At 38.5% G+C, this 26,875-nt stretch overlaps 1 protein-coding gene across 8 annotated transcripts in view; it reads left to right on the top strand.

Annotated features, from left to right (window-relative positions):
* ZC3H13 (zinc finger CCCH-type containing 13) overlaps positions 1-26,875 on the top strand; it is a 98,535-nt gene that overhangs the window by 61,867 nt on the left and 9,793 nt on the right. For 6 of the 8 annotated variants that reach the window (XM_043477616.1, XM_043477611.1, XM_043477613.1 and 3 more), the window contains 8 exons: positions 2,660-2,970; positions 5,467-5,931; positions 13,404-13,595; positions 18,107-18,638; positions 19,384-19,437; positions 22,008-22,111; positions 22,471-23,649; positions 24,404-24,922. In XM_043477616.1, coding sequence (XP_043333551.1) covers positions 2,660-2,970; positions 5,467-5,931; positions 13,404-13,595; positions 18,107-18,638; positions 19,384-19,437; positions 22,008-22,111; positions 22,471-23,649; positions 24,404-24,922 — 3,356 coding nt within the window. The remainder of the gene's footprint in view (positions 1-2,659; positions 2,971-5,466; positions 5,932-13,403; positions 13,596-18,106; positions 18,639-19,383; positions 19,438-22,007; positions 22,112-22,470; positions 23,650-24,403; positions 24,923-26,875) is intronic. The other 2 variants (XM_043477615.1, XM_043477614.1) reach the window with 1 other exon arrangement.

Here is a 26,875-nt window from a genome sequence, read left to right as displayed (position 1 = left end):
TGGCGTGAAACTCAACATTCCAAAAACTAAGATCACGGCATCCATTCCCATCACTTCATAGCAGTTAGAAGGGGAAAAATTGTAAGCAGTGACAGATTTTCTTGAGTTCCGAAATCACTGTTAATGGTGACTACAACCATGAAATTAAAAGATGCTTGCTCCTTGGAAGGAATGTTATGACCAACCTAGACAGAGTATTAAAAAGCAGAGACATCACTTTGCCAACAGAGGTCTGTGTTGTCAAAGCTATGGTTTTTCAGGTAGTCACATTTGGAAGTGAAAGTTGGACCGGAAAGAACGCTGAGTGTGGAAGAATTGTTGCTTTTGAATTGTGGTGCTGGAGTAGACTGTTTAGAGTCCCTTGGACTGCAAGGAGATCAAACCTAAAGGAAATTCATCCTGAATATTCTTTGGAAGGACTGATGTTGAAGCTGAAGTTCCAATACTTTGGCCACCTGATACGAAAGCTGACTCATTGGAAAAGACCTTGATGGTGGGAAAGATAGAAGGCAAACGGAGAAAGAAGCAACAGAGGATGAGATGGTTAGACAGTATCACCAGCTCAGTGAACATGAGTTTGAACAAATTCAGGAAGAGAATGGAGGACAGAGGAGCCTGGCATGTTGTCGTTCACTGGGTCACAAAGAGACATGACCTAATATCTGAACAACAGCAGCAGTAGACGCCAAATTTGAATAGAGATGTAATTAGACTGTAATGTGTTTTTTAAAAGACAGTGTTGTGAACTATTTTATTTAAGTTTTGTGAACAAATCACCAAAAGGAGTTGGAAACATTCCTGAAACAATTTTGAGTTTATCCCAGAAACAAACTCAAAGCTAACCAAAATGTCAGTTCAGTGGAGAGCCACATTGTTTATTTTTCCAATTTAGGTGTTTCCAAATTGATCAGAACCTAAGGAAATTGAATTTGGAAAGCACCAAACAGTAGTCAAATTAGGAGAATTTCTCAGTCCTGCAATAATTTTTCTGTTCAGTATATGAGTAGCCTTTCGTCATAAATGGTTTGCCAGATTTGGCTAAGACCCACTGAGCATTTCTGCTCATATCTGTTAGTAAATAAATTCCAGTTTAGAGTCAGTTTAATTCTGGTGGTGTATGTCTTATTTTTTGTATATGAGGAAAGAATACCAGTATTCTTTAAAAGTATGAAAGTTTTGTAATCATAAGTAGCTAGAATGTTTAGATAAGTGTGGTGTTCTAGTTAGCTGATATTTACTGATTTTTATTGTTTTACTGTCAACTATTATCCAAAAAGTGTTTTTGTTTGCTTAGCTCGTTATTTTACAAAATCTTTTCCAACATATTAGACCACTTTCCTGGCTCAGCAACGTGTATTTCATAGATTTAAACCTCTTATTGATAAAAGTTCTACTAAGGCATCATTTATAAACAGCATAGTTTAGGGCAAGGATTCTCCACCAGGCTTGATTTTACCTCCCTGGAGACAGTTGGAGCTATATGAAGGAATTTTTACTGGTATGAATGGGGGTCGGAGTTAGATGGTACTGGCTTCTCGTGGGTAGGGCCAGGGATGCTCTCAACATCCTCCAATGTACAGGGCAGCCCCCGCCACAAAGAAGTACTGCATACAAAATGTCAGTAGTTCCAAGATTGAGGAATCTTGGTTTAATAACTTTCTCAGCATTGCAGAAGTTAAAAAATACTCATCGTAGGCACTGAAGGTAATTCCATAATACGTTGACAGGAACTCATAATTTTTTTGAACAAGCAGGTAGCCTTGAAATGATTGCTTTGAAAAATATGATACGTATCTCAGTATGTGATGTCTGGAATGCTGTTTTTTTAAATGTTAGTCCTGTTTCTTTCCAGTTAATGTGCAAATGCATGTATTCTAGTTCTCCATCACACATAGCTTTTGCATATTCATTGTAGACAGAGCCTAGGACCTAACAGATCACAGGAGTGATTCAGATGTGCTTCATGTATTTTTAAGTTTTTTCTATGGCAGCAGTCAAGCAAGATGATTTGAAGGGAGTAGAGGAAGCCTTAGTTAAACTAAAGCTTATGAACTAAATCTCAATTTGTACTGCCCAAGACTGAAAGGTAGGTTATTTAAGATAAAGACAGTACAGGCAGTATGTCCTTTCCTTAACCCTAGTGTTCTTTCCCCATCCTATATGTCAGCCCAGGCAGTCAAACTTTATGCTTGGTATAGCTGGTGATAGCTTTTCGCTTCTCCCACAACCCTGATTTATAGGCGTTCTCACAGCCAGTCATATCTATCTAGATATCACTAGTATGTTTTCTCTTTAGCTCTTTGTGGATTCCGTCCTCTAAGTACCTATTCACACAGAGATCATCTCTGGTTAAGAGTGAATTCCGTACTGTATGTGACAATAAGAACCGTTTGTGATCAGGGAGGGTGTTACCTGGGAAAAGGAAGTGTGCCATGGAGCCAAAGCTCCGGAGGCCAACATGTGTCTCATCTAGAACTGTTTGCTTCAAACGGACTTAAAAATCAGCCTGTTAATGATTTTACATCATTTTGAATTAAAATTATTATTCACACTTTTAGCTTTAACTTTTATATTCAGGGTTTGTTGTTTTAAAAGACTTTCCTTTGGCTAGAAGTGAAGGCTCTTGAATCCAGTTTTTTATTGTTGTTTCTCTTTACAGGTCCACTTCCCCAGCAGGACAACATCATTCTCCAATATCTTCTAGACATCACTCATCTTCCTCACAGTCAGGATCGTCGATTCAAAGACATTCTCCTTCTCCTCGCCGAAAAAGAACTCCTTCACCATCTTATCAGAGGACAATAACTCCACCTTTACGCCGCTCTGCTTCTCCCTATCCTTCACATTCTTTGGCTTCTCCTCAGAGAAAGCAAAGCCCTCCAAGACATCGCTCTCCAGTGAGAGAGAAGGGGAGGCACGATCATGAGCGAACTTCACAGTCTCACGATCGGCGTCATGAAAGGAGGGAAGGTAAATACTCGGCAGTATTGTGGGTTTTTTAGCATTCTTTTATGTAAGTGGATATTTTCTTTATTAAAAAATTGGACATTCAGACTTATTGTTAGAATAAGGGGTAGAAGAGAACTGTGTTATACTACATTTTCTGTAACACGTGGATGAGAGCTCTCTAGGGCAATAGGAGGTGCTTGAGGACATGGAAATGTAAGCTACTAGATACGTGTAATTGGGCATTTATATGCGTATTAAGTTGTTGCTTTCTTTCAGTACATTGTTTTACTTGAGTATTCTCAAGTTCTAGAAATTTGGGGCTATATGATTCTTAAGAGTGTCAGTCTAATTCTTTAGCTAATTCTTTAAAAACAACAGAAGAGGTTAAAAGAAAAGCAACAAACCAGGGAGCAGAGTTGGAACATATCAGAGGTGTCTTAACAAAAAGGTGTGGGCTGGGGAATGTTCAGAAGGCCCGTGGGAACCAAGTGATCAGTTTTCCAGGTCTAACTCAACAAAGAAGTAAGCAAGACAGTTTTTAGATTCCTGAGCATTACATTAACTTTGAATTTGCTATTCCGTCTTTAAGCTGAGATGTTATTACTTGGCAGTACAATTGAATCACTCTCATCTCTTTCTGTAATTCTTGTCTAAGCTTCTTGTTGTTTATTTAACTTAGCAAGCCTTTTTCCTAAAATCTTCTGAGCTAGTTTTTTTTAACATAAAGAATACTCAGGAAATACGTGCTTACTTGCAACAGCATTTCTGTTTAATGTGCACTTTTAAAGTCTCTGCATCACATAGCAGTCTCCTATGAAACATGTTGAACTTATTCTCCTCCAGTCAACAGTGCAAGAAAATAATTATTTTATTCTAGAAATGATGGATGCACAGATAGGGACTAGACAGAGCCCATATTTTAGAGAATTATTCCTTGTATGCATGATTTTGGAACCAGATCAGCACAGCAGTATATATAAAACATTGGTAAGTGGGGAAAATGCTCTTATACCTATCAACAACTAGGGTTGACTGGGAATATGGTATATTTTTAGTGACTGCTTATTGAATTAAAACTCTTTTATTATTTCAAAATACTATTTATTAAACACAATTCCCCGAATGAAGGGGAAATTTAGTATGCAGTTGATTCTGACAGGAATGCTTTTTTTGTGGTAAGGGGGTTTTATGTTATATGAATCCTTTTAATAATAAACCATACACTTTTTGATTCTTTTTAAGGAGGATGTTTGTTTAATCTTCTGAAAGTCATTTTTTGAAATAAGAATAATTTTAGTGAAAGGAGGGGGAGGTAGGTAAAGAGCAAATACTGTAACTGGGTGTCTTTGTAAAGACAGCTGGGAGCATCATAAAAGAAGAACCTAGTGCTAAGTGATCAAATTTCTTGCTATTGGAGGAGGACGTGAAGTCATAAATGTAGTAAAAAAAAAAAAAAAAATTGAGACATTGTCAGATTCTTGCCTAGTGCTTCTATGCTTAGATGGCATTAATGGATGTAGGCAGAGGAAATAAGTTATTTATGAGGATCTCGTGAATACTAGACAGGGAAAGTCTACGGACCTAGCCATAGGTCCTAGACTACTATAAAATTGCTAAAATGGTGACAGATCTTGTGGTTGTTCCAGAGTATAAGAGCAATTTATGAAGGAATCTGATAAAAAAAAAAGTACAAGGGTTGTTCTTTGAGGGTCTCTTGTTAATTCTTTCAGTTCATTTCAGATTTATGCTGTAATCAGTTTATGTTTCTCTAGATATTTCTAAAGAATAGGAATATTCTTTGCAAATTCCCACGATATATGGGGCTGACTAAACCACTTAAGCTCTTGGCCTCTGTTCCTTCATGTATACGATGATGAGTTTGAATTAAATAACTATCGAGGTTCATTCCAGCTTTTTAAAAACTGAAGTTGTTTTTTAAAGTTTTCCCATGAAATGTTAGAAAATGCTTTAAGTAAAAGAAGCTTTAGAGATGGGAGTGTGAGTTGACTAAATAGTTTAAAAAAAAAAAAGAGGGTGAATAGCAGTATATTTTTGCCAGCCAGCTTACTAACTATAGATTACTCTCAAGTGCTTAAGTACATTGGAGGTCATCTGTGAACTAGTCTGGCCTAATACTTAGTAGAGATGAGTTAAAGTCACTTGTGCCTTTGAATCTAAAAGTGATTTCTAAAAGTAAGCCATCATTGATAGGATTGATAGGAGATCAGCTTACTTGTTTCAGCTCTTATGTATGGGTATGTTGATACCAGAATATCATGTTCAAAGTTTGTTCAATCAAGACAAATAATCCAGATGTTAATAAAATTACCTTTGGAATTTTAGCTTACAGATAGGTTTAATTTTCTTATTTGCCCATGTTTTCTCCTTTTAATTTTTGTAAAGAACATGAATTACCATTGTAATAAAAATTTTAAAGCTCTGTATTTGAATACATTGTCTAGTTTCCTAGAATTTTGTGAAAGGAATTACAGGGTATTTCCAAAATTATGTTTACAGAGACTAGAGGTAAAAGGGACAGGGAAAAGGACACAAGAGAAGAACGAGAGTATGAACAGGATCAGAGCTCTTCTCGAGACCACAGGGATGACCGAGAACCTCGAGATGGGCGGGATCGAAGAGATGCCAGAGATACTAGAGACCGAAGGGAACTAAGAGACTCTAGAGACATTCGGGACTCCAGGGAGATGAGAGACTATAGCAGAGACAACAAAGAGAGCCGCGACCCCAGGGATGCTCGGTCTACTCGTGACGCCCACGACTACAGGGACCGTGAAAGTCGAGATGCTCATCGAAAGGAGGACGCGTATCAGGAAGAATCCCGAAGTTATGGCAGAAACCATCTGAGAGAAGAAAGTTCTCGCACTGAAATAAGGAATGACTCCAGAAATGAGTCTCGAAGTGAGATTAGGAATGACCGGATGGGCAGAAGTAGAGGAAGAGCTCCAGAGATGCCTGAAAAGGGTAAGGTTTTTGACTTGTCTGTGAACTGTATCTTGTATGTTCATATAGAAATTATGAAATCTCCTAAGATTTGTTTATTTCTGACATTCATTATCATTTTGTCAAAATAATTTTCAATTAATTGAATTTTTCATCTTCTCTATAAATTCCTAGTAGGAATTATTAGCTAAAGTAGCAGAAGATAAATGGGGCCTGATTTAGGGACCCCCCCCCCTACATACCCCCTAGTTGAATTATGTCCAGTCATGACTACCATCTTGGTTAATGTGGAACACTAAGAAAATTGCTATCAGGCAAAAAAAAAAAAAAAAAAAACATCAAAATGAAGTGATTTCTAATTAATAGATAAATATATGATAAAATGATCATTAAAATGAGATTTAAAACGATAGACTTTCAAAGTTGGTGGTGTCAGAAATGATTGACTCATGTGTTCTTCAGTACTTGGTGCTTGCTTCAAAGCCACTTCAAAACATCCCATGTCAGGATCTTGAGCCATTTTTCTTATCTTCCTCTAAAAAGCATTTGGCATCACCATTATCATCAATAAAAACCTACCTAAGTGAATTTGACTATCTCCACGCTGCCTGGACTGAGTGAACTTTGACATCTCTCTTCCTCCACCCACTTTGCTCCCCTCCCCAAACCACTGCTGCAGAATTCTGACCATTCTTACTCTTTCTATAGGCCTGTTGGTTTATTATAGTTTCACAGTAAGATGAAAGCCCATCACCTTCTCCTTCATAGTTGTCTTGGCTTTTCTTAGCCCTTTGCTTTTTCATATATTTTTTTAATATATAAATTTATTTATTTTAATTGGAGGCTAATTACTTTATTGTAGTGGTTTTGCCATACATTGACATGAATCCGCCACAGGTGTACATGTGTTCCCCATCCTGAACCCCCCTCCCGCCTCTCTCCCCATCCCATCCCTCAGGGTCATCCCAGTGCACTGGTCCTGAGTGCCCTGTCTCATGCATCAAACCTGGACTGGCGATCCGTTTCACATATGATAATATACAAGTTTCCATGCCATTCTCCCACATCATCCCACCCTCGCCCTCTCCCACAGAGTCCAAAAGACTGTTCTATACATCTCGTGTCTCTTTTGCTGTCTCACATATAGGATTATCGTTACCATCTTTCTAAATTCCATATATATGTGTTAGTATACTGTATTGGTGTTTTCCTTTCTGGCTTACTTCTGTCTGTATAATAGGCTCTGTTTCATGCACATCATTAGAACTGATTCAAATGTACTCTTTTTAATGGCTGAGTAATATTCCATTGTGTATATGTACCACAGCTTTCTTATCCACTCGTCTGCTGATGGGCATCTAGGTTGCTTCCATGTCCTGGCTATTATAAACTGTGCTGCGATGAACATTGGGGTGCACGTGTCTCTTTCAGCTCTGGTTTCCTCGGTGTGTATGCCCAGAAGTGGGATTGCTGGGTCATATGGCAGTTCTATTTCCAGTTTTTTAAGGACTCTCCACACTGTTCTCCATAGTGGCTGTACTAGTTTGCATTCCCACCAACAGTGTAAGAGGGTTCCCTTTTCTCCACACCCTCTCCAGCATTTATTGCTTGTAGACTTTTGGCTAGCAGCCATTCTGACTGGCGTGAAATGGTAGCTCATTGTGGTTTTGATTTGCATTTCTCTGATAATGAGTGATGCTGAGCATCTTTTCATGTGTTTGCTAGCCATCTGTATGTCTTTGGAGAAATGTCTGTTTAGTTCTTTGGCCCTTTTTTTGATTGGGTCGTTTATTTTTCTGGAATTGAGCTCCAGGAGTTGCTTGTATATTTTTGAGATTAATTATTTGTCAGTTACTTCATTTGCTATTATTTTCTCCCATTCTGAAAGCTGTCTTTTAAAAATGAATTTTTTTAAGGCTTCATGAAAAAACTGTTGGATTTTCACCTCAAATACATTAAATTTATTGATTAATAACTTTTTCTTTTAAGGTCTTGTACATGTTTTATTCCTGGGTAACTTCTATTTTTGTTGTCATTGTAAATGGTATTTTTTTTAAAAAATTCTCTTTTTAATAATGCATTCACATGGTGCAGAATTTCAGAGCTATGACAAGATACGTAGTGAAGGCCTCCCCTGTTCCCGACTTGGTCCTAGCCAGTTTTGTATGCATCCAGCTGAAGAACATTCTATATAAGCAAATATGTATGTTTATTCATTTTCTCTTCTGGTTTTACAAATATAATTTTTAAGAATTTTTTTACTAAAAACAACTATATATTCTGTACGCTGCTGTTTTCACTTTAAAATATCTTGGAGATATCAGTCAACTTGGTCAACAGCCACATCCTCCTTTTGGTGCATAGTGTATATCGTAGGGTATGCCGTAAGGTATTGAATCCTCTGTGTTTGAGCTTCCCAGGAGGCATTAGTGGTAAAGAACTCGCCTCCATTGTAGGAGACTTGAGAGATATGGGTTCGATCCCTGGGTTGGGAAGATCCCCTGGAGAAGGGCACGGCAAACCACTCCATTATTCCTGTCTGTAGAGTCTCATGGACAGAGGAACTTGGCGGGCTATGGTCCTTAGGATCCCAAAGAGTTGGACATCACTGAAGCAACGTTTTTTTTGGTTTTGAATAGTGCTTAAGTGAATGCATACAGGCACACCAAATGATATATTTTAAAACATTTTCTGATGCTTATTGCTGGTGTATGGAATGTTAAATTTTTTATATTCGTCTTACATTATGATACTGTATTTTCTTGGTAGATACAATTAGATTCTCTTAAACATTTACATCTGGGAATAGACATACTTGGCTCTTCTTTCTGAGTAATATTTGTTCGTTGTCAGTAACCTGCTGAGCAGCTGTTTCAGTGCACTGTTGACTACAGTCGTATAATGGGCTTCTTTGCTTTGTTTCAGATTTTAAGGAATTATTGCTGACATTTCACTGTTAAGCATGGTGTTTGTAGATTTTTGCTGTTTGTTTAGTTGCTAAGTTGTGTCCAACTCTTTGCAATTCTGTGGACTGTAGCCCGCCAGGCTCCTCCATTAGTGGGGTTTCCTTTTCCCAGGTAAGGATACTGGAGTGGGTTGCCATTTCCTTATCCAGGGAATCTTCCCAACCCAGGAGTCAAACCCTAGTCTTCTCCCTTGGCAGGGGAGTTCTTTTCCACTTGCAGATGCTTTTTATTGTGTTAAGGGGTGTATTGTCACTTCAGTCGTGTCCAACTCTTTGCAGTCTCAGGGGTTACAGTCTGCCAGACTCCTCTGTCCATGGAATTCTCCAGGCAACAATACTGGAGTGGGTTGCCATACCCTCTTCCATGGGATCTTCCCGATCCAGGGATAGAACCCGTGTCTCCTGCAGCTCCTGCATTGTCAGGAGGTTTCTTACAGCTAAGCCACCAGCAAAGGGTATCTCCTAATTTTCCTAACTTAGCTGGCAGCTTCTGTCATGCCTGTTTTTTTGTATCTTGAGAAGATCATATAGTCAGTCTCTTTTACCTTGTTACTTATGTTATTATTATTATTTTTTTTAATTTACAACTATTCTAAATAGGTTTTCCTGGTGGCTCAGATGGTAAAGAAACTACCTGCAAGGCAGGAGACCCGAGTTTGGTCCCTGGATCGGGAAGATCCCCTGGAGTAGGAAGTGGCAACCCACTCCAGTATTCTTGCCTAGAGAATCCCATGGACAGAGGAACCTGGTGGACTACAGTCCATGGGATTCCAAAGAGTTGAACACAATTGAGCAACTGACACTTTCACTTTCAGAACTATTCTTGTATTTCTAAAATAAATTTACATTTCATTTCTTTTAAAAGTTCCAAAATAGGTTTGTTAAAATTTAATTTTGACATAAAATCTTTTTTGTAATTGAGGTTGGCATATAATCAGTGTATGAGTGTAAATATTTAACGACTTTCTCTTCAGAAAGAAAGCCCTGGCTTATAGCTAATGCCAATTTCCATAGTATAAATCACTCCTACCATAGCAGATTTTGAGCTACTAACAAGGCCACTCAGTGTGAAGATCAGAAGAGAAGCAAGCTGGTGGCTCTTTGGAGCCAGCATACCATTGCATAGGTTTTATTTTTTAATACTGTCTTTGTTTGGTTTGGAGATCAAAATGTGTTGGAAAGTGTTGCTTCTGTTTTTTCTCTTTTCTGGAAGAGAACAGTTTATATATAAATGAGCATTTATCTGTTCTTTGATAGTCTGATTATATTTATCTGTTCTAAACACTTTATGAAGTATGGTATGGTTTTTTCTTTGACTCATGAGTTGTGTAGAAATAGGATTTAAAATTTCTAATCATGCTTTTTAAAATAAACCCCCTACCCTCAATTTTAACTGTTATTGGAGGAGACTGTTTGAACTCAGTTTTTTGGCATTTTTTTTTATGTTAAGACTTATTTTGTGGCTCATCAGTCAGTTTTCATGTATTTTGCATGTGCTTTTAATGGTTGCAAGGTATGTAAAGTATGTCTCTAAGATCAGGTTTGTTAATCATGCTTTCAAATCTACATTTAATTTTCTTTCTAGTCTGCTTTTTCTATCATTACAGAGATGTAAGCTGAATCTTCCACTATTATTTTGAATTTGTGATTTTTGTGTGATTTGATCAATTTTTGCTTTGAATATTTTGAGGCTTTGCTCGTAGGTACATGTAAGGCAAATTATTCCTTTTATTGTTACAGAATGATCCTCTTCATCCTGAATGTTATCTTTTTGGTTAAAAAAGATTATCCCACTCACAGATTTCTTTTGGTTAGTATTTGTATGATATAGCTTATTCTGTTCTTTCAATCTTTCTATCTTAGCATATAGTTAGACATATGTTTGAGTCCCTCGTGGCTCAGACAGTAAAGAGTCTGCCTGCAGTGCAGGAGACCTGGGTTTGATCCCTGTGTTGGGAAGATCCTATGGAGAAAGAAATGGCAACCCACTCCAGTATTCTTGCCTGGAGAATCCCATGGACATGGGGTCGCAAAGAGTTGGACACAACTGAGCGACTTCACTTTCACTTTCAGACATTTGTTCAGTCTTCCCGTTGTGTTCTCCTTGATTCTTAACTTTCAGGTTTTCCATCTCTGTGTCTCTGTTTCATTTTCTGAGTTGTATCCTCAGACATGACTTTTTTTTTTTTTTTTAAATCAATTTTCTCTTAGCATCTATTCTGACATTTACCTTTTCATTCCTTGATATTATATGTAGCTCATTTGTAGTCTTTTTAAAATTTCTTTCTCTAGTCTTTAATTATTAAAATAGTCTTTATAGATATTTTGATTATTAAAACATCCCAATTAAAGTATTTAGAATTATACTGTAATTCTTTCAGTGCTCAAAACCTGTTACCTGTAAGGTGTGTGTGTGTAGCTCTATGCAATTTTTTTTAAAACCACTTTACTGAGGTATGATTGACATATAGAAATCTATACACAGTTAATATATACAACTTAATAAGCTTGGAGATAGGTGTATACCCTTGAAACCACCACCACAATCTGTGCCATTAACATGTGAAAGTTTCCTCTCACTCTATTATTATTTGTATGTGTGTATGATGAGAATGCTATTGATATAAGATCTGTCCTCTTACTAGATTTTTGAGTTTCCAGTATGTTATCAACTGTAGACACCATGCTGTACAGTAGATTTCTGTGATTTACTCGTCTTGTACAACTGAAATTTTGTACCCCTTGACTAATCCTCCATGTTCCCCCTCTCAGCAGCCCCTTGGTAAAACCATTCTACTCTCTGATTCAATGAGTGTGACTATTTTAATTTCCACATATAAGTGGTATCACGTGGCATTTGTCCTTCTGTGCCTGACTTATCTCACTTAGCAAAATGTCTTCCATATTGTTGCAAATGGCAGGACTGTGTTCTTTTTAAAGGGTGAATAATCCTTTATAGGGCTTCCCAGGTGACTCAGGGGTAAAGAATCCATCTGCCAATGCAGAAAACGCAGTTTCCATCCCTGGGTCAGGAAGATCACTTGGAGAAGGAAATGGCAACCCACTCCATATTCTTGCCTGGGAAATCCCATGGACAGAGGAGCCTGGCAGGCTCTAGTCCATGGAGTTGCAAAAGAGTCAGACACCACTTTGTGACTAAAAACAAGGAAGACAAATCCATTATATATATATCTGTTGTTGTTCAGTCGTTGAGTCATGTCTGACTCTTTGCAACCCCATGAACTGCAGTGCGCCAGGTTTCACCATCTCTTGGGAGTTTGCTCAAACTCATGTCCATTGAGTCAGTGGTGCCATCCAACCATCTTTTCCTCTGTTATCCCTTCTCCTCCTGCCTTCAGTCTTTCCCAGCATCAAGGTCTTTTCCAGTGAGTCGGCTCTTTGCATCAGGTGGCCAAAGTATTATGTGTATGTACAACATTTCTTCCCCATTCATCTCTCATTGGGCATTTAGGTTGTTTGTGTCTTGGCTGTTGTGAATAATGTTGCAGTGAACATGGGAATACAGATAACGGGAGTACAGATATCTCTTTCAGATCCTAATTTCAGTTTCTCTGGCTCTCTACCCAGAAGTGGAATTGCTGGATCAGATAGTAGTTCTCTAATTTTTTTATGAACTTCGATACTATTCAGTATTTTCCATAGTGACTCTGTAGCCTTGCATTACCATCACCACAATCAAGATCCTCAACTGTATCATCACAGGACTCCATTTGTTATCTGTTTGTGGCCACATTCAAATCTCCTCCCCTGTCCTTGACCCCTGGCCACCACTAATATGTCTATTATCTTGTAATTATTATTTCAAAAGTATTACATAAACTGAATCCTGCTGTGTGTATCCTGTTGAGATTGGCTTTTTCACTAGCAGAATTTCCTTAAGTTTCCAAGTAATTGCGTGTAACAGTAGTTTGTAACTTATAATATTCTATGATCTGGATGTACCACAGTTAGTTTAACCTTTCACCCATTGAAAGACATTTGGGTACTTTACGGTTGGGGCTATAACAAAGCTACTGTGAACATTCATTTCCCAGTTTTTTAATGAAGATTTTCAGGTATCACCTACTGTCAACAGCATACCTTGGTTCTATATTAGAATGTTTTCACTATAAAGGGTTGTCAATGTGATATATCCATAATTCATATTTTAAATGTTTCTATGGTGTTTCTGTAATTTAGATATGCAATAATAGTTTTATTTTTTGTTCCATTGTTTTTTGGCTTAATTGAAATGAGTCTGTTTGCTTTATGATTTCATTATGTGTCCTTTTTTTTTAGGAAGGGAAAATGAGGACTTAAGCTTACTCAAGTCAGTCCTTAGACACTTTGAGTATTCTAATCCAGCATATAATATCATTTTCAACAATGATTACCACACTTTCAAACTCACCAAAAAAAACCCAACAATGACACATCTTTATATGTTTTGGGGGAGAAAGGATTGTGACTGACAACTTGTTGAATGAAGTGTATATGTTAAATGTTTGTGTGAATATCCTTTGTTTAGGAAGTCGAGGCACAAGAGGTTCTCAGATTGATAGTCACAGCAGTAGTAGCAACTATCACGACAGCTGGGAGACGCGAAGCAGCTACCCTGAGAGAGACAGATACCCTGAGAGAGACAGCAGAGAGCAAGCAAGAGATTCTTCCTTTGAGAGAAGACACGGGGAGAGAGACCGTCGTGACAACAGAGACAGAGGTTTGTTAAGTGAAATACTGTTAAATAGTCACCAGTGTTGATTGGGAGAATTGTAGTTTTTTCCAACCATTATCAGTTTACTTTTTAACATAAAATATCTTTTAAGACTTTTGTTTGTTGCCACATTTTAAGCTATTTAGTCATATAATCTTTTTTTACTTATTTTAGTAGAGATTATCTAAATAACTGGCTACCAGTACTCACGTGGTAACAGAGCAGGTACTGAATGAGTAGGTACTTGCATACTGCAAGAGTTGAGGTGCTTTGCTGTATGTCTCTCACCTTAACCAAACAGCCCACAGTGTTTTCAGGAACATAGGTGCTTGGGTGCCATTTCAGGTATTTTCTGATTCAGGAGATAGTTTCTCATCCGAGTGTCCTGACCACTCACTCACTCACTAGCTGTGATACACAGACTTGTAAGGACTGCCAGGGAGGAACAAGACAAAGGCGGTGATGATGGGTTAGGGGCTGTCTGCAGAAATAGTTTACTCATGTTCCTTCCTGAGAATATGTAATACTTCGTTTAGCTAACTTTATATTCTTGTATATTTTAAGCTAAGCTAAAAATTTTCCGTTACTCTACTAGAAGACGTCTTAAAACAGTATTGAAGCAAGATACTAGAAGGCCGTTTAGAAGGGTTATAAGTACTTTCTTAAACAAGCTTTTATTGTCAGTATGTGTTAGGCCTTTGAACATCTGTGACCTTATGAAGGTCTTACTAACTTTGCCTAGTTACTAAAGTAAGGTTTGCTATAATGCTGAAGTTAACATCATATAAAACTTGATGGAACTGAGTGTTGCTGCTTCACAGTGGGCTGTATTATATATGAGGTAACATTTATCTTGATATGGGTCGTAATAAGAGGAGAACAAAGATACTAAGACACCTTGTACTTTTGAGAGCATAGATGAGATCAGAGACATAGATACGAGTTGCTGAGTTGAGTTTGTTATAGCAAGCCTAATGCATTTGGGTTGAAAGATGTGTATGATTTCCTTAGTTACAGATGAGGCTGGAGTTGATATGATCTGTGTTAATGCCTGAAATTATTTCTTCCCAAACACTGATTCACCAGTCTTTATTCTCTTTAATCTAACACCGTGTCCTAATAATGCTTTTTTTATATCTTTTTCTTTTTTCTTTTTTTCTAGTTTCATGTCCCTCCCAGATTTTTCTCATCTCATGCCTGAATTCAGTGTAGCATTTGGTTTCAGTCTTATTTAATTCAACCACATATGTATTGAGTTACCAAGAACTTTGAAAGTTGCTCTTTATATACTCTCTGGCTTAATATTCTTTACAGTATTAAGTCAGAAAATGTATGTTTTAAATCATTTTATCTTTCAATATCTGTGAGCTTAGGTATGATAAGGAAATCTGTGTTTATAATTTAGGAGACTTGGACTTCTATAATTTAGGAGAAGGGTAATGATTCTTTTCATTGTCAGAGAATAAAGTTCTAAAGCTAAAATTCAAACTCAGGCTTTCTGAGTACATGTCCTGTTATTTCTATTTTATTTTACTATAACTACTTCAGTAAATACCAGTTGTACAGTTGAAATAGAAATATACTTTTGATTATATATTCTACAAATGATTATTGAGTACTCCTGCACTTTGCTGGGTTTTTGGAGTACAACAGTTCTTGCACATGTAGAACTTTATAAAAGGGACAATATCCCCCCTGAAGACAGAAATGATTGGTGGATGCTATCAAGGAAACATACAGGAGATCCAGATAGAAATAAAGGTTGGGTGGGACCTACTTTCTTTAAATAGTGTGCTTATGAAAAATTTGAGATGACATATATGCAGAGGTATAAATGCAAGGAAAGAAGCTAGCATTGTAGGTATTGAGGGTAAAAACATTACATGCAGAGAAAAGAATATGTGCCAATTCTCTGAGATGGGAAATAACTTCATATGTCCTAGAATTTGAAAGAAGATCAGTGTGACTAGAGTATGGTGAGCAAAGGGAGATGGATAGAGGTCTAAGGTAGAGATGTGCTCAGGACCTTGTTCTTGTGCTCAGGAATTTAAATCTTCCCATTAGTTCTTCACAGGCTGATTAGGGTAGACAATCAGATATGATAACTACTACTACTCTATGAAGTTCTGTGAGAAGACAAAGATGCACATAGAAATCTGAGGCAATCCACAAAAGCATCCTGAAGAAGAGACATCTGAATTAGGCCCTGAGGAATGAATAGGAGTTGGCTAGAAGGAGCCATGGAAGAAACACTGTCAGGTAGAGAGTCTAGAATGTGCAGACACACGGGACTGAAAAAAAACATATGCTCTGGGGAGTAAAGAATCATGAGGTTGGAGTAGAGGTGTGCTACAATTGAAAGAAGCTAGGAAAAAGGATGGGTGAGAGACCATAGACCATGTTATAAATGGCCTAATAAGTCAGGCTAAAAAAATTGGATTTAATTGCCTTTTTCACTGCCTATAATAAGTGCTTTTAAACAGCCTTTTCTTTTTTTAAGCAGTTGGAAAAAATATTAGTTTTCATCAATAAAAATAAAAGCATTAGAGAGTCTACGAAAAGACCAAAGACAACGTTAGACCACTGATAACATGGGCATCTAAGAAGACCAAAGTCTAAGTTAATAATATGAATTGTAAGAATTGAAAGAGAAAATGGAAAAAAGAAATATTTTGAGAGTGAAATTGATGGTACTTGAATACAGTGGACCTTGGAAAACTCAGAATGGGTTTCATGAGTGGGCATGCTGTTCATTAAAGTAAGGAAATATATGAAGAGAGGTGTACCTTTGAAAAACACATTTTTGGGGAAGGATACAGAAGATGAGATGTATTAAGTGATGTTCCTTTCCATTTTCTTTGAAGTCTGGAACTTTGTCAGTGTGGTTGGGAAGATAGTTTTCATTTGTCAGAAAAAGCTTGCCTGAGTAAAGCAGTCTATTCCCTAACATTGCTATAATCAGAAATTTCAAGTGTGAATTGCTATAAATTACAGTATTGAATTTGTTTCAGGTTGTTTTGTAATCTTTGTGACATTAGTATGACCCCCAAACCAGGAATTCAGACAGTCAAAGACATGAGTATATAGCTTTCCAGGAACTAGCGTGTAGTACATGGAACAATTTTAAATTTAAATTGATTTCAGCAAAAGTGAAAAAAAAAAAGTGGGGGTGTAAGGGAACTGACTTCTAGTCCTGAGAGCCTCATGTATTTACCATCTCTGTGACTTTGATAAATCAACTTTTGGACCATAAATTCTAAGAAGAGAAGGAGGAAAAGGGGAGGTGGACAGAGTTTAGTTTTCTTTCAATTTTAAAATTCTATGAACTTTCATAGCTTGACATATAACCTCTAAAGAATAAGCATGGATAATTCTTATCTTTTTTATCTGTGATAAGAAAGGAAATTCAAATTACTATATTGACCCCTTCCCTACAAATATCCTAAAATTATTCTGCTTAATAAGTTGATGATAGAGATTTCATGTACAAACCCTGTTGGCCATATTGTGTTAGGACCTTTATGACTAACTAGTAAACATTAGTTTGTAGTGTGAAAATAGAGACATTGTAGTAGCCTAGATCCTAGCACAGTGACCTGCTTTTCAAAAATGGCTATCTCTGTGGAAAGGTTCATGCCATTTTCTTAGACATTTTTTGATCCCAGACTAATTTCTTGCTCAATTGGGCATATTGGGCAGCATGCATTCAGTCTGTTTATATGATTCATGTATTAAAAAAATATATATATATATATGTATATAAATGTGATGAGGTTATCATTATCATTTAACATTTTAAGAAAACAGCTCTTCATCTGAGTAGTTATATGATTAAAGTTTTCAGTTTATTAGTAGTTATTTATAAATACAGATCACTAATATGAAACACTTTTTATATTATTTCAAGATTGCTAAGCATCAGTACCCTTAATATTCTAGTTTATGATAAATTGATATCTCAGCAACAAATACTGACATGTTTTGTTCTACTATATTTTCCTCACATAGTAGCTGCACTTTGTGTATATATTTTCGGCCTGAAATTAGAGGTGTGACTTACGAGGGAAATTTTTTTTTTCCTTCAGCTCCTATGTTCTACACCTCCTGCTGCCCCTATCCTTTGCCACCAGTGTTCTCAGGCCCTGCTGGGGGGACAGAGAAGATCAGAGGTGAAGGGTAGAGATGGCAGAAAGTGGGGTTGGAGCAGTGGGCTGGAGGCAGGGTAGGGAGCATGCAGAGAAAGATGAGAGGAGGATCCGCGGGAGGTGGGAGCGGGGTTGATGGGAGCAGAACACAGAGTAGTTAGAGGGCAAGTAAAAGTTACCTTTAAGAAAAGAATATTTTTAAACATCTAGTGGTGATTATTTGGATGATTAAATTAAAAGTAAATATAGTACCTGATTTATATTTGTTGCCAGTGTGACCCTATACACAGATAAAGTTTAAGATTTGCCATACCGTCTTAATAGCTTTTATCTGTCAAATTAGTCACTGATGAAACTTGATTTTCATTCTAGATCAAAGACCAAGCTCACCAATTCGACATCAGGGAAGGAATGACGAGCTTGAGCGTGATGAAAGAAGAGAGGAACGAAGAGTAGACAGAACGGATGATAGAAGAGACGAAAGGGCTAGGGAGAGAGACCGGGAACGGGAGCGCGAGCGGGAGAGAGAGCGCGAGCGCGAGCGGGACCGGGAGAGAGAGAAAGAAAGGGAACTGGAAAGAGAGCGGGCGCGGGAGCGGGAGCGCGAGAGAGAGAGAGAGAAGGAGAGAGACCGGGAGCGGGAGCGCGACCGGGAGCACGACAGAGAGAGGGAGAGAGAGCGGGAGCGCGACCGGGAGAAAGAGCGCGAGCGCGAGCGCGAAGAGAGGGAGCGGGAGCGGGAGCGCGAGCGCGAGCGGGAGAGAGCGAGGGAGCGGGAGCGCGAGCGCGAGCGCCAGAGGGAGTGGGAAGAGAAGGAGAAAGCGCGCGAGGACCGCAGGGAAAAGCGGGAAGACGTCCGAGAAGACCGGAACCCCAGAGACGGCCACGAGGAGAGAAAGGCCAAGTAAGTGGCCGCCAGCCGGGCTTCTGCACGTCAGTGGAGGAATTCAGAACGTTCCGTACTTTAAGTTTCTCTACGGCCCCTAATGCCCTGTTCATTTTTTTTTCTTTTTTCTTTTCATTTATTTTTATTAGTTGGAGGCTAATTACTTTACAATATTGTAGTGGTTTTTGTCATACATTGACATGAATCAGCCATGGATTTACATGTATTCCCCATCCCGATTCCCCCTCCCACCTACCCAGTTCATTCTTTTTCCTCTCTGCGTTTTCGTGTATCTCAGCTTTATTATCTATACTTGGCATGCAACATCTTTTGAATTGTCAAGGGAAAAAAGTAAGTTTTCTTATTCTTTTATTTCTGTATCCAACGGATACAGTTAATAATTTTTGTTTACTGTTTGCAGCCATTTTTGATGGCACATTGGTTTATTTGACTGCTAGAGACTTGTTTTTAACAGGAATCCAACCGAACAGTGGTAGAACCAGTGGATTTGTGTCCCATCCCTTCATATCCACTGTATAACTAGTTAATAGAGTTGCCTTGTCACCAGGACATAATGCTTGTCCTGTTCCTGATAGTCCTTTATGAGTTTTGTGTACTTAGAAGTTTAGAGTCACTGCCCGCAGGTTGCAGAAGCACTCATAATGTCTTAGAACTGAGGAACTTCTGGAACCACCAAAGAAGATGAGAGAGAGGTTTCCTCTCTGGACTGTGGAGTTATAGTTGTTGTTGTTGTTTTGTTTAGTACGGGCTTCCCAGGTGGATCAGTGGTAAAGAACCTGCCTGCCAAGCAAGATACGTGAGTTGGATCCCTGGGTTGGGAAGATCCCCTGGAGAAGGAAATGGCAACCCACTCCAGTATTCTTGCCTGAGAAATCCCATGGATAGAGGAGCCTGGTGGGCTACAGTCCATGGCATTGCAAAGGTTACTGCAGTAAAAAGACGTGTTGTTATTATATACTGAGGGCATTTTCTCATTTCTTTTCTCTCACTTTTTTTTTTAATACCAAAAAATTTATTTGCTCAGGTATGTGGGAAGTCCAGGGTTAGTTTTTATTTGTTCTGATGTGATTATACTCAGATTCTCAAAGCATCAAGAATGGTATTTCTGCACTGTTTTCTTATGTATTAGTTTTAGACTTAGAAAAGTTTTCCCCAAATGATGGTTAGGATGACCCCAGGGTTATACCTGTCAGCTCAGTTATAGCCTTCAGTTGAGGAGTAAACAAGAGAGCTGAGCCAGTCACTATAGCCACGAGAATCCCAGACTCTGATTGGTCAGTTTTGAGGTTTTACAGACCCAAAACTGAACATCTGAATTAAAGGCCTTTTTTTTTTTAATGCCAACTAGAATAGAGGATACAGTTAAATTTGTTAAGACAAAACTGAAAATCATTTATATAGCTTTAGTTTCTTTGTCCCTACTTCTAGCTCATTTGCGTCATGGTGAATACACTCTCTGATTTAGGCATTTTTCATCATTGCTGTTACGGATTTTGGTTATAGACAAACAACATACCACAGAAATGGAGGCTTCTTCCATTAGGTCTTCCCTTCCCTTCAGTCTGCAGCCGTGGTTTTCTATAGTTCACTCTCTGGCTTCTCTCACTCCACATTAAAAATTATCTCACATTAAACATAAAATTCAGATATTACTTTTAACACATGTAGGCACAAAATATGTATTATTTCTCTTTTCCCTGGCCTCTAACTCTGTATCTTCTAAGATTAAAATTCTGAAATATTTGTTATTTATTTTTTAGTCCTATGCTTTGATTATAATTTTCATGCTTCTGATCTCAATGTACAGTAGCCAGAATTTCTTTGAGCTTGTCGTGGTTAAATATTCCAAGTATTGACAAGGGCCGCAGAAATTTAATAGTCAGCTGCTCAATAAAGTAACTTGGTATATGAGATAAATATCTTGATGTTTTCATCTATTGTCATCTCAGTATATTGTCATGGTGGAAGTTTAAAACCACCACCGTTTATTTGGTCATGATTCTGTGGGTTTGCAGTTTGACTCAGCAGAGTGGCTCTCCTGTTGGTCTCATGTAGGATCACTCTGTTTCTCCAGTCACTCTAGCCGGTTAGCTAGGTCTGAATAACCCCAAATGGCCTTCCTCACATGTCTGGCGATTGGTGCTGGTTGTTGCTTGGGGCATCTTGACCTCTTTTCCTCTAATAATCTAAACTCTGTTTTTGCATATGATAGTAGAAACATACCAAGAAGGCAAAAGCAGAAGCTGAAAGGCCTCTTGAGTCCTAAATCTCCAGACTTACCACAGTGTCATTTTCACCACATCCTCTTGTCATACATAGTAAGTCACTGGGTTAGCCCAGATTCAAAGGATGGGGAAATAGACTACCTGATGATGGCAGGAGCTTTAGATAAGGAACTGTTACAAGCTTGGGCCTGTCAGTTGTCACACTATATCTGGGGCCTCATTTCCTACCTGGTTGCTCCTCTGTATAAGCGAGCCATCAAGGAGGTACCTGTGCTCATGCGCTGCAGTGTTGCTCAACTTCTGGCCATCGCATTTATAAACAGTGTTTGTTAAAAAGAAAAAGTGGTCAGAATTCAGTGAGAATGTAGGAAAACCCTAGAGTAACTTAAGTATCCAGAGATACAGAACACTAGTCATCTCAGGTTTAGCTAAAGAATAAGAAATAGTGAACATATGAATTATTTTATTAATTTGTCATTAAGTAGATGATTTAGTTCTGAGAAGTGAGTTAGAACCAATTTTTACTAGTGTGCCCACAACATGACAGGCACTGGGCTTACGACATAACAAATTTATTCCTCACTGCAGTTTTATGAGATGGACCCCCATTTTTCACCTATATTCATATGAAAAAGCTAAGAATGACTTCAAAGAATTTACCTAAGATTGCATAATAAAGTAACATGACTAAAAGTTGAACTCAAGTCTTGTTTGACCCTAAAGCCAATACTAGATTTTCTCATTTGGCTTTCCAACAAAAGGTATTTCTATATCATAAAACAGTAAAACTGATGAATAAGTTTCAGTAGGGTTCAATCCTCTGCTGTGTTACCACTTTACAGTAATTAAATCTGACGAATTTCAGTGAGTGATTGATTCTACATGTATGGTGAAAAAAAGCAGAGATGGCGCCATGTATTTTAAGTCCACAATCGTTAAGTCTCAACAAATGAAGAATTTTGTTAAAGATGCTAAATAAATGCCCTTTGTATGATACAGATAGCTTTGATAATATTGTTATCCTACAATTACATATTCTAGTTACAGTAAGAAATAATAGTAAAAACAAAACAAAACAAAACGTGGTAAAGAAATCTTTTTCATCCCCTGGAATCTTATAAATTATGTTTGTCTGATTTAGGAAGCGCTATAGAAATGAAGGGAGTCCTAGCCCTCGTCAGTCACCTAAGCGCCGGCGAGAGCATTCTCCTGATAGTGACGCCTACAACAGTGGAGATGATAAAAGTAAGCAGAATCTGTGTTCCCTGTTTCTAGAGTCATATTCATTTGTAACCATGAGACAATTCTTTTACATCAATAGGAAATGATGAATTAAGATTTAAAATTTTTACTTGCTCTGCTGCTTCTGAATATATCATATTGTGACTAAAAAAAAGTATGTGTTTGAAATATATAGTCATTTTACCACAGTGGCACTTGTCATTTCCCACTAGTTGTAGTAAAGCCATACTTCGGTTTTTACTGAAATTATTGTAATTTTTAAACCTTTAAAATGAAAAGGGAGAGACTAGTTTGTTATTTATAGGTAACATGCAATATTGTTAACATGATAAGAGTCTGATGACTTTTATCTTTCTGTCTAGATGAAAAACACAGACTCTTGAGCCAGGTTGTTCGACCTCAAGAATCACGTTCTCTTAGTCCATCACACCTTACAGAAGACAGGCAGGGTAGATGGAGAGAAGATGATCGTAAACCAGAAAGAAAAGAAAGTTCAAGGCGCTATGAAGAGCTAGATTTCAAAGAGAAAGTTTCTTCTGTAGATAAGCAGAGAGAACAGACAGAAATCACAGAGAGCTCCAGAACTCGTTCACAAGACCTGACAGGACACCACCCATCCGAAGATCGAGACATCTCTGATGGAGCTCATGAGGAGAACAAGAGAAAAGCAAAGATTCAAAAGAAACCTATTAAGAGAAAGAAAGATGATGATGTTGGAGTAGGGAGGGGAAACACAGAGACAGTGTCTGAAGATGGTCAAGTATTTTCACCAAAAAAAGGACAGAAGAAGAAAAGTGTTGAAAAAAAGCGTAAGAGGTCCAGAGGTGATTCTGACATCTCTGATGAAGAAACCGTGCAGCAGAGTAAGAAGAAAAGAGGCCCGAGGACTCCACCTATCACAGCCAAAGAGGAACTGGCTGACATGTCCAATGATAAGGATGGCGCTCTAGAGGACCCTCAGAAGAAAGAAGATACAGCGTTCAGTGACTGGTCTGATGAGGACGTGCCTGACCGCACGGACATGACGGAGCCAGAGCATGTGGCCACTGCCGCCACCCCTGGAAGGACCCCTTCCCCATCTTCTCTCCCTCCTCCCCCGCCTCCTCTGGCTGCTGCCGCGACCACCCCTGCCGCGGCCTTCGGCACATCGACCACCACCATTTCCACCTCCGCCCTCCTCACCACCAATACCTCTTTTACCAGTGAAGACTCCCATAGGAAGTGCCACAGAACACGAGCGGAAAAGGTAGAGGCGCCTCATGTTACTATAGAAGACGCACCACATCGCAAGCCAGTGGATCAGAAGCGGAGCAGCAGCCTCGGCAGCAATCGGAGTAATCGCAGTCACACCTCTGGCCGTCTCCGCTCCCCATCCAACGACTCTGCTCATCGAAGTGGGGATGACCAGAACGGTCGAAAGAGAGTGCTGCATAGCGGCTCAAGAGACAGAGAAAAAACCAAAAGTCTGGAAATCACAGGAGAGAGAAAATCCAGGATTGACCAGCTAAAGCGTGGAGAACCTAGTCGAAGTACTTCCTCAGGTAATAAAAACAAATTATAACCTAACCAGTGTTTCTTATGTGAGTATGTTTTGTATGTTATTTTTTTTTTTTTTTTTTGTCATACATTGATTTAATCAGCCATGGATTTACATGTATTCCCAATCCCGATCCCCCCTCCCACCTCCTTCGCATTGTAATTTTAAAGTAAATGCTAAGTTGTTTATACACTGCCTTAAATTTTTCAAGGAGCCTAAAAAGCTTAGCCATCCCACCATGATGTTACCTATTATCACATTAATACCAATAGAGTAGAGGTATATTCAGTGACGTCACTCAGTTTAACATCAGCATTTTAGTAGTATATTTTGGTGGAAAGCACTTACATGTTCAGGTTCTCTATTGATGCCTAAAAATTTTAACCTTCTGGTTCTGCTTCTTGCAACCAATGCTTTTTCTCTGTTGACCGGATAAATAAGGTAGTGGGGAGGTACATAATGAAATGATCAGTTCTATTAATGCTTACTAATGTTTACATACCTATTTCTTTAAAGATCTTTTGTGGTTATAGTGGAAATAAACAAGGAAACAAATATGCTTTTTGCACATTTGACACTACTGAAGAGTGGTGGATGTTTTTCTTTGAGATGGATTTTTTCCTTAAGATGAGTTCTTTGGATAATTTAAAACAAGTACAGAAAAAGTGAAATTGTAAGTTTTAAAAGACCTTGTGTTAAAGCGTTTTATTTCTGTTTTATCATGTGTTAAGTCTTTGTATATGGTACATTGATTTTAGATCGCCAGGATTCAAGAAGCCATAGTTCCAGAAGAAGTTCTCCTGAGTCAGATCGACAGGTCCACTCAAGATCGGGGTCGTTTGATAGCAGAGAGAGGCTTCAAGAGCGTGACCGTTATGAGCACGAGAGAGAGCGGGAGCGAGAAAGGAGGGACGTGCGACAGAGAGACTGGGAGCGGGATGCCGATAAAGATTGGCCCCGGAACAGGGACCGGGACCGACTGCGGGAACGGGAGAGGGAACGGGACAAGAGGAGAGACTTGGACAGGGAGAGGGAGAGACTACTCTCCGATGCCCTGGAAAGGGACCGGGAGAGGGACAGGGACAGGACGTTTGAGGGTTCTCAAGTAGAGTCTGTAAAACGCAGTGAAGTCAAGCTGGAGAGTGAACATGACAGAGACCTAGAAGTCGGTTCCCGAGACACTGGAGCTTTGGATAAAGAAAGGCTGGATAAAGATCTGGGATCTGTGCAGGGATTTGAAGATACAAGTAAAGCTGAGAGGACTGAGAGTGTGGAAGGTGAGTGTCACTCCTTTCCGTCTGTTTCACTGCCCCATTTTTTCTCAGATCTCATAGGAAACCAGTACTTCCTTTTGAAGGGTCATCTGATATGATTATTGACTCCATCATTTTAGGGAAAATAGATTTTATAAGGAAAAGGCCTATGATACTTAAAAAACTTGTTCCCCTCGTTAGTACTTTTAAGGTAGACTTGGTTCTAATAAGCCTAAATGAGATAAAATTATAGTCATCCTTCAGTCTCTCAGTATCTGCAGGAATGGGTTCCAGAGCCTGCCATAGGTAGTAAAATCTGAGGATGCTGAGGTCCCTTATTAAAACTGACTCCCAGCTCCTAGAATGAGGGACTCTGAGAAGGCCACGTACACCCTTTTACCCAGTCAGAGCCAGCTGCCACTGCGTGACCCTCCATCGTCCACCCCCACCCCCAGCCTGCTGTACAGACTGACTCACCTCTGTGTTCTCTGGGTGGTCTCCCTCCTCAGGCCTTCTCTGAGCCTCTCTTCCCATTGCCTGACAGACCTTTTCCCTCCTATCTTTTCTTACTCAAAAGCAAGTCCCAGTTTATGCATTATTTCCTCTGAAGCTGTCTCTGCTAAAGGTGCTTAGTCTTTCAAATTGCCAAAGCACCTTGTTTATACATCTTTAATAGCATCTCTGCACCATATTGTAAATTATTTTCCATGGTTCTCTCCCCATTATATTGTACTCCTTTGTTAGGCACCATAGGTTTTTATTTCTTTATCTTCGAGCCTTTAGCAAGGACACAATAAATAGCTGATGCATGAAAATCTGTCCTGCCTGTCCATACCTGTCCTACGTCTTAGTCTGTGGTGAATTATAGTCCAGGGTAACAATAGTAATGGCCTCCCCTGAGAATGCTCCTGGAAATTCTGCCTCCATGAACTGTCCAGTTCTGATACCAGTGCTTATGTACCCTTTCCACTTCAAGCCCCCAAGAAACTTCTGGGATGCTTAGTACATGAGCAGTAATATTTTACATTCCTTTTATTTGCTGTATTGTAGCACTAGTCCCAGAATAAAGTTGTTCACATTCTTTTAAAACTATAAACATCCTTGTATCTTTTGGTTATTTGGTTAGATATATTTTAGTACACCAAACTGTTAACATATTTTTTTCTACTTGACAACATTTCTACCTCAGTGGTCATCACATTCATTTTTATCTAAAATTTGAATTTCAGTAGCATCAATTTGTGAGCCATAGTACTGTTGGAGGTACAACCTTGGGGTATAATTGAATGTAATTTGAACTAATCATTATAATCACTCTTCTGTGATTGGAATTTGTGCCCTTCATCCCTAAAATATACTATTCATTGGTTGTGACCGTGGATAATGTGGCATGGAGATTTAGAAGTGAAATGAAAAACTTTACCCACTTAAAGTAGGACAATGAGTTTGATAAGCTTGAAAAGTTAGAAATCCTTTTATTTGCATTTATGTTTAGATGTATATTTGTATAATGAAGCTGTTAAATTGTTTATAAGTGAATTGGTGGGGGTATGAGATTAGTACAGAATTTAATAGAGTAGAAAATTATTAGAATGACTAGAAACATCCCATAGTTTATTTGCTGCAAGTTTATATCTATAAAGGATACTGTTGCATTTTGAAACCTAGTGTTGTAAACTCAATAAAGTATATGGATAGAACCTGCTTAGAAATCTTAAATGTACTGTGTAGTACTATGATAATTCAAGTTTACAAGTAACTCACCAAGAGACAAAGCTTTAGCATAAGTAGTTGAGACAAGTTGGTAAATAAAGAAATGGAAGATACACTAGTGGTTACTAACAAAAATACTTTAAAATTATATTACAGCAATCTTTTAAAATTGCATTTATTAATTAAAGGAAAACATTGGAATAGGGAAGATGAATTGGGAGATTGGTGGCGGAGGGGGATGGGGATTAATGGCACTTAAATTTC

The sequence above is a fragment of the Cervus canadensis genome, chromosome 9 (assembly GCF_019320065.1).
Source record: "Cervus canadensis isolate Bull #8, Minnesota chromosome 9, ASM1932006v1, whole genome shotgun sequence".
Classification (NCBI taxonomy): Eukaryota; Metazoa; Chordata; class Mammalia; order Artiodactyla; family Cervidae; genus Cervus; species Cervus canadensis.
Note: the sequence above shows the minus strand (reverse complement) of the source record. Positions and strands in the feature narration are given on the sequence as shown.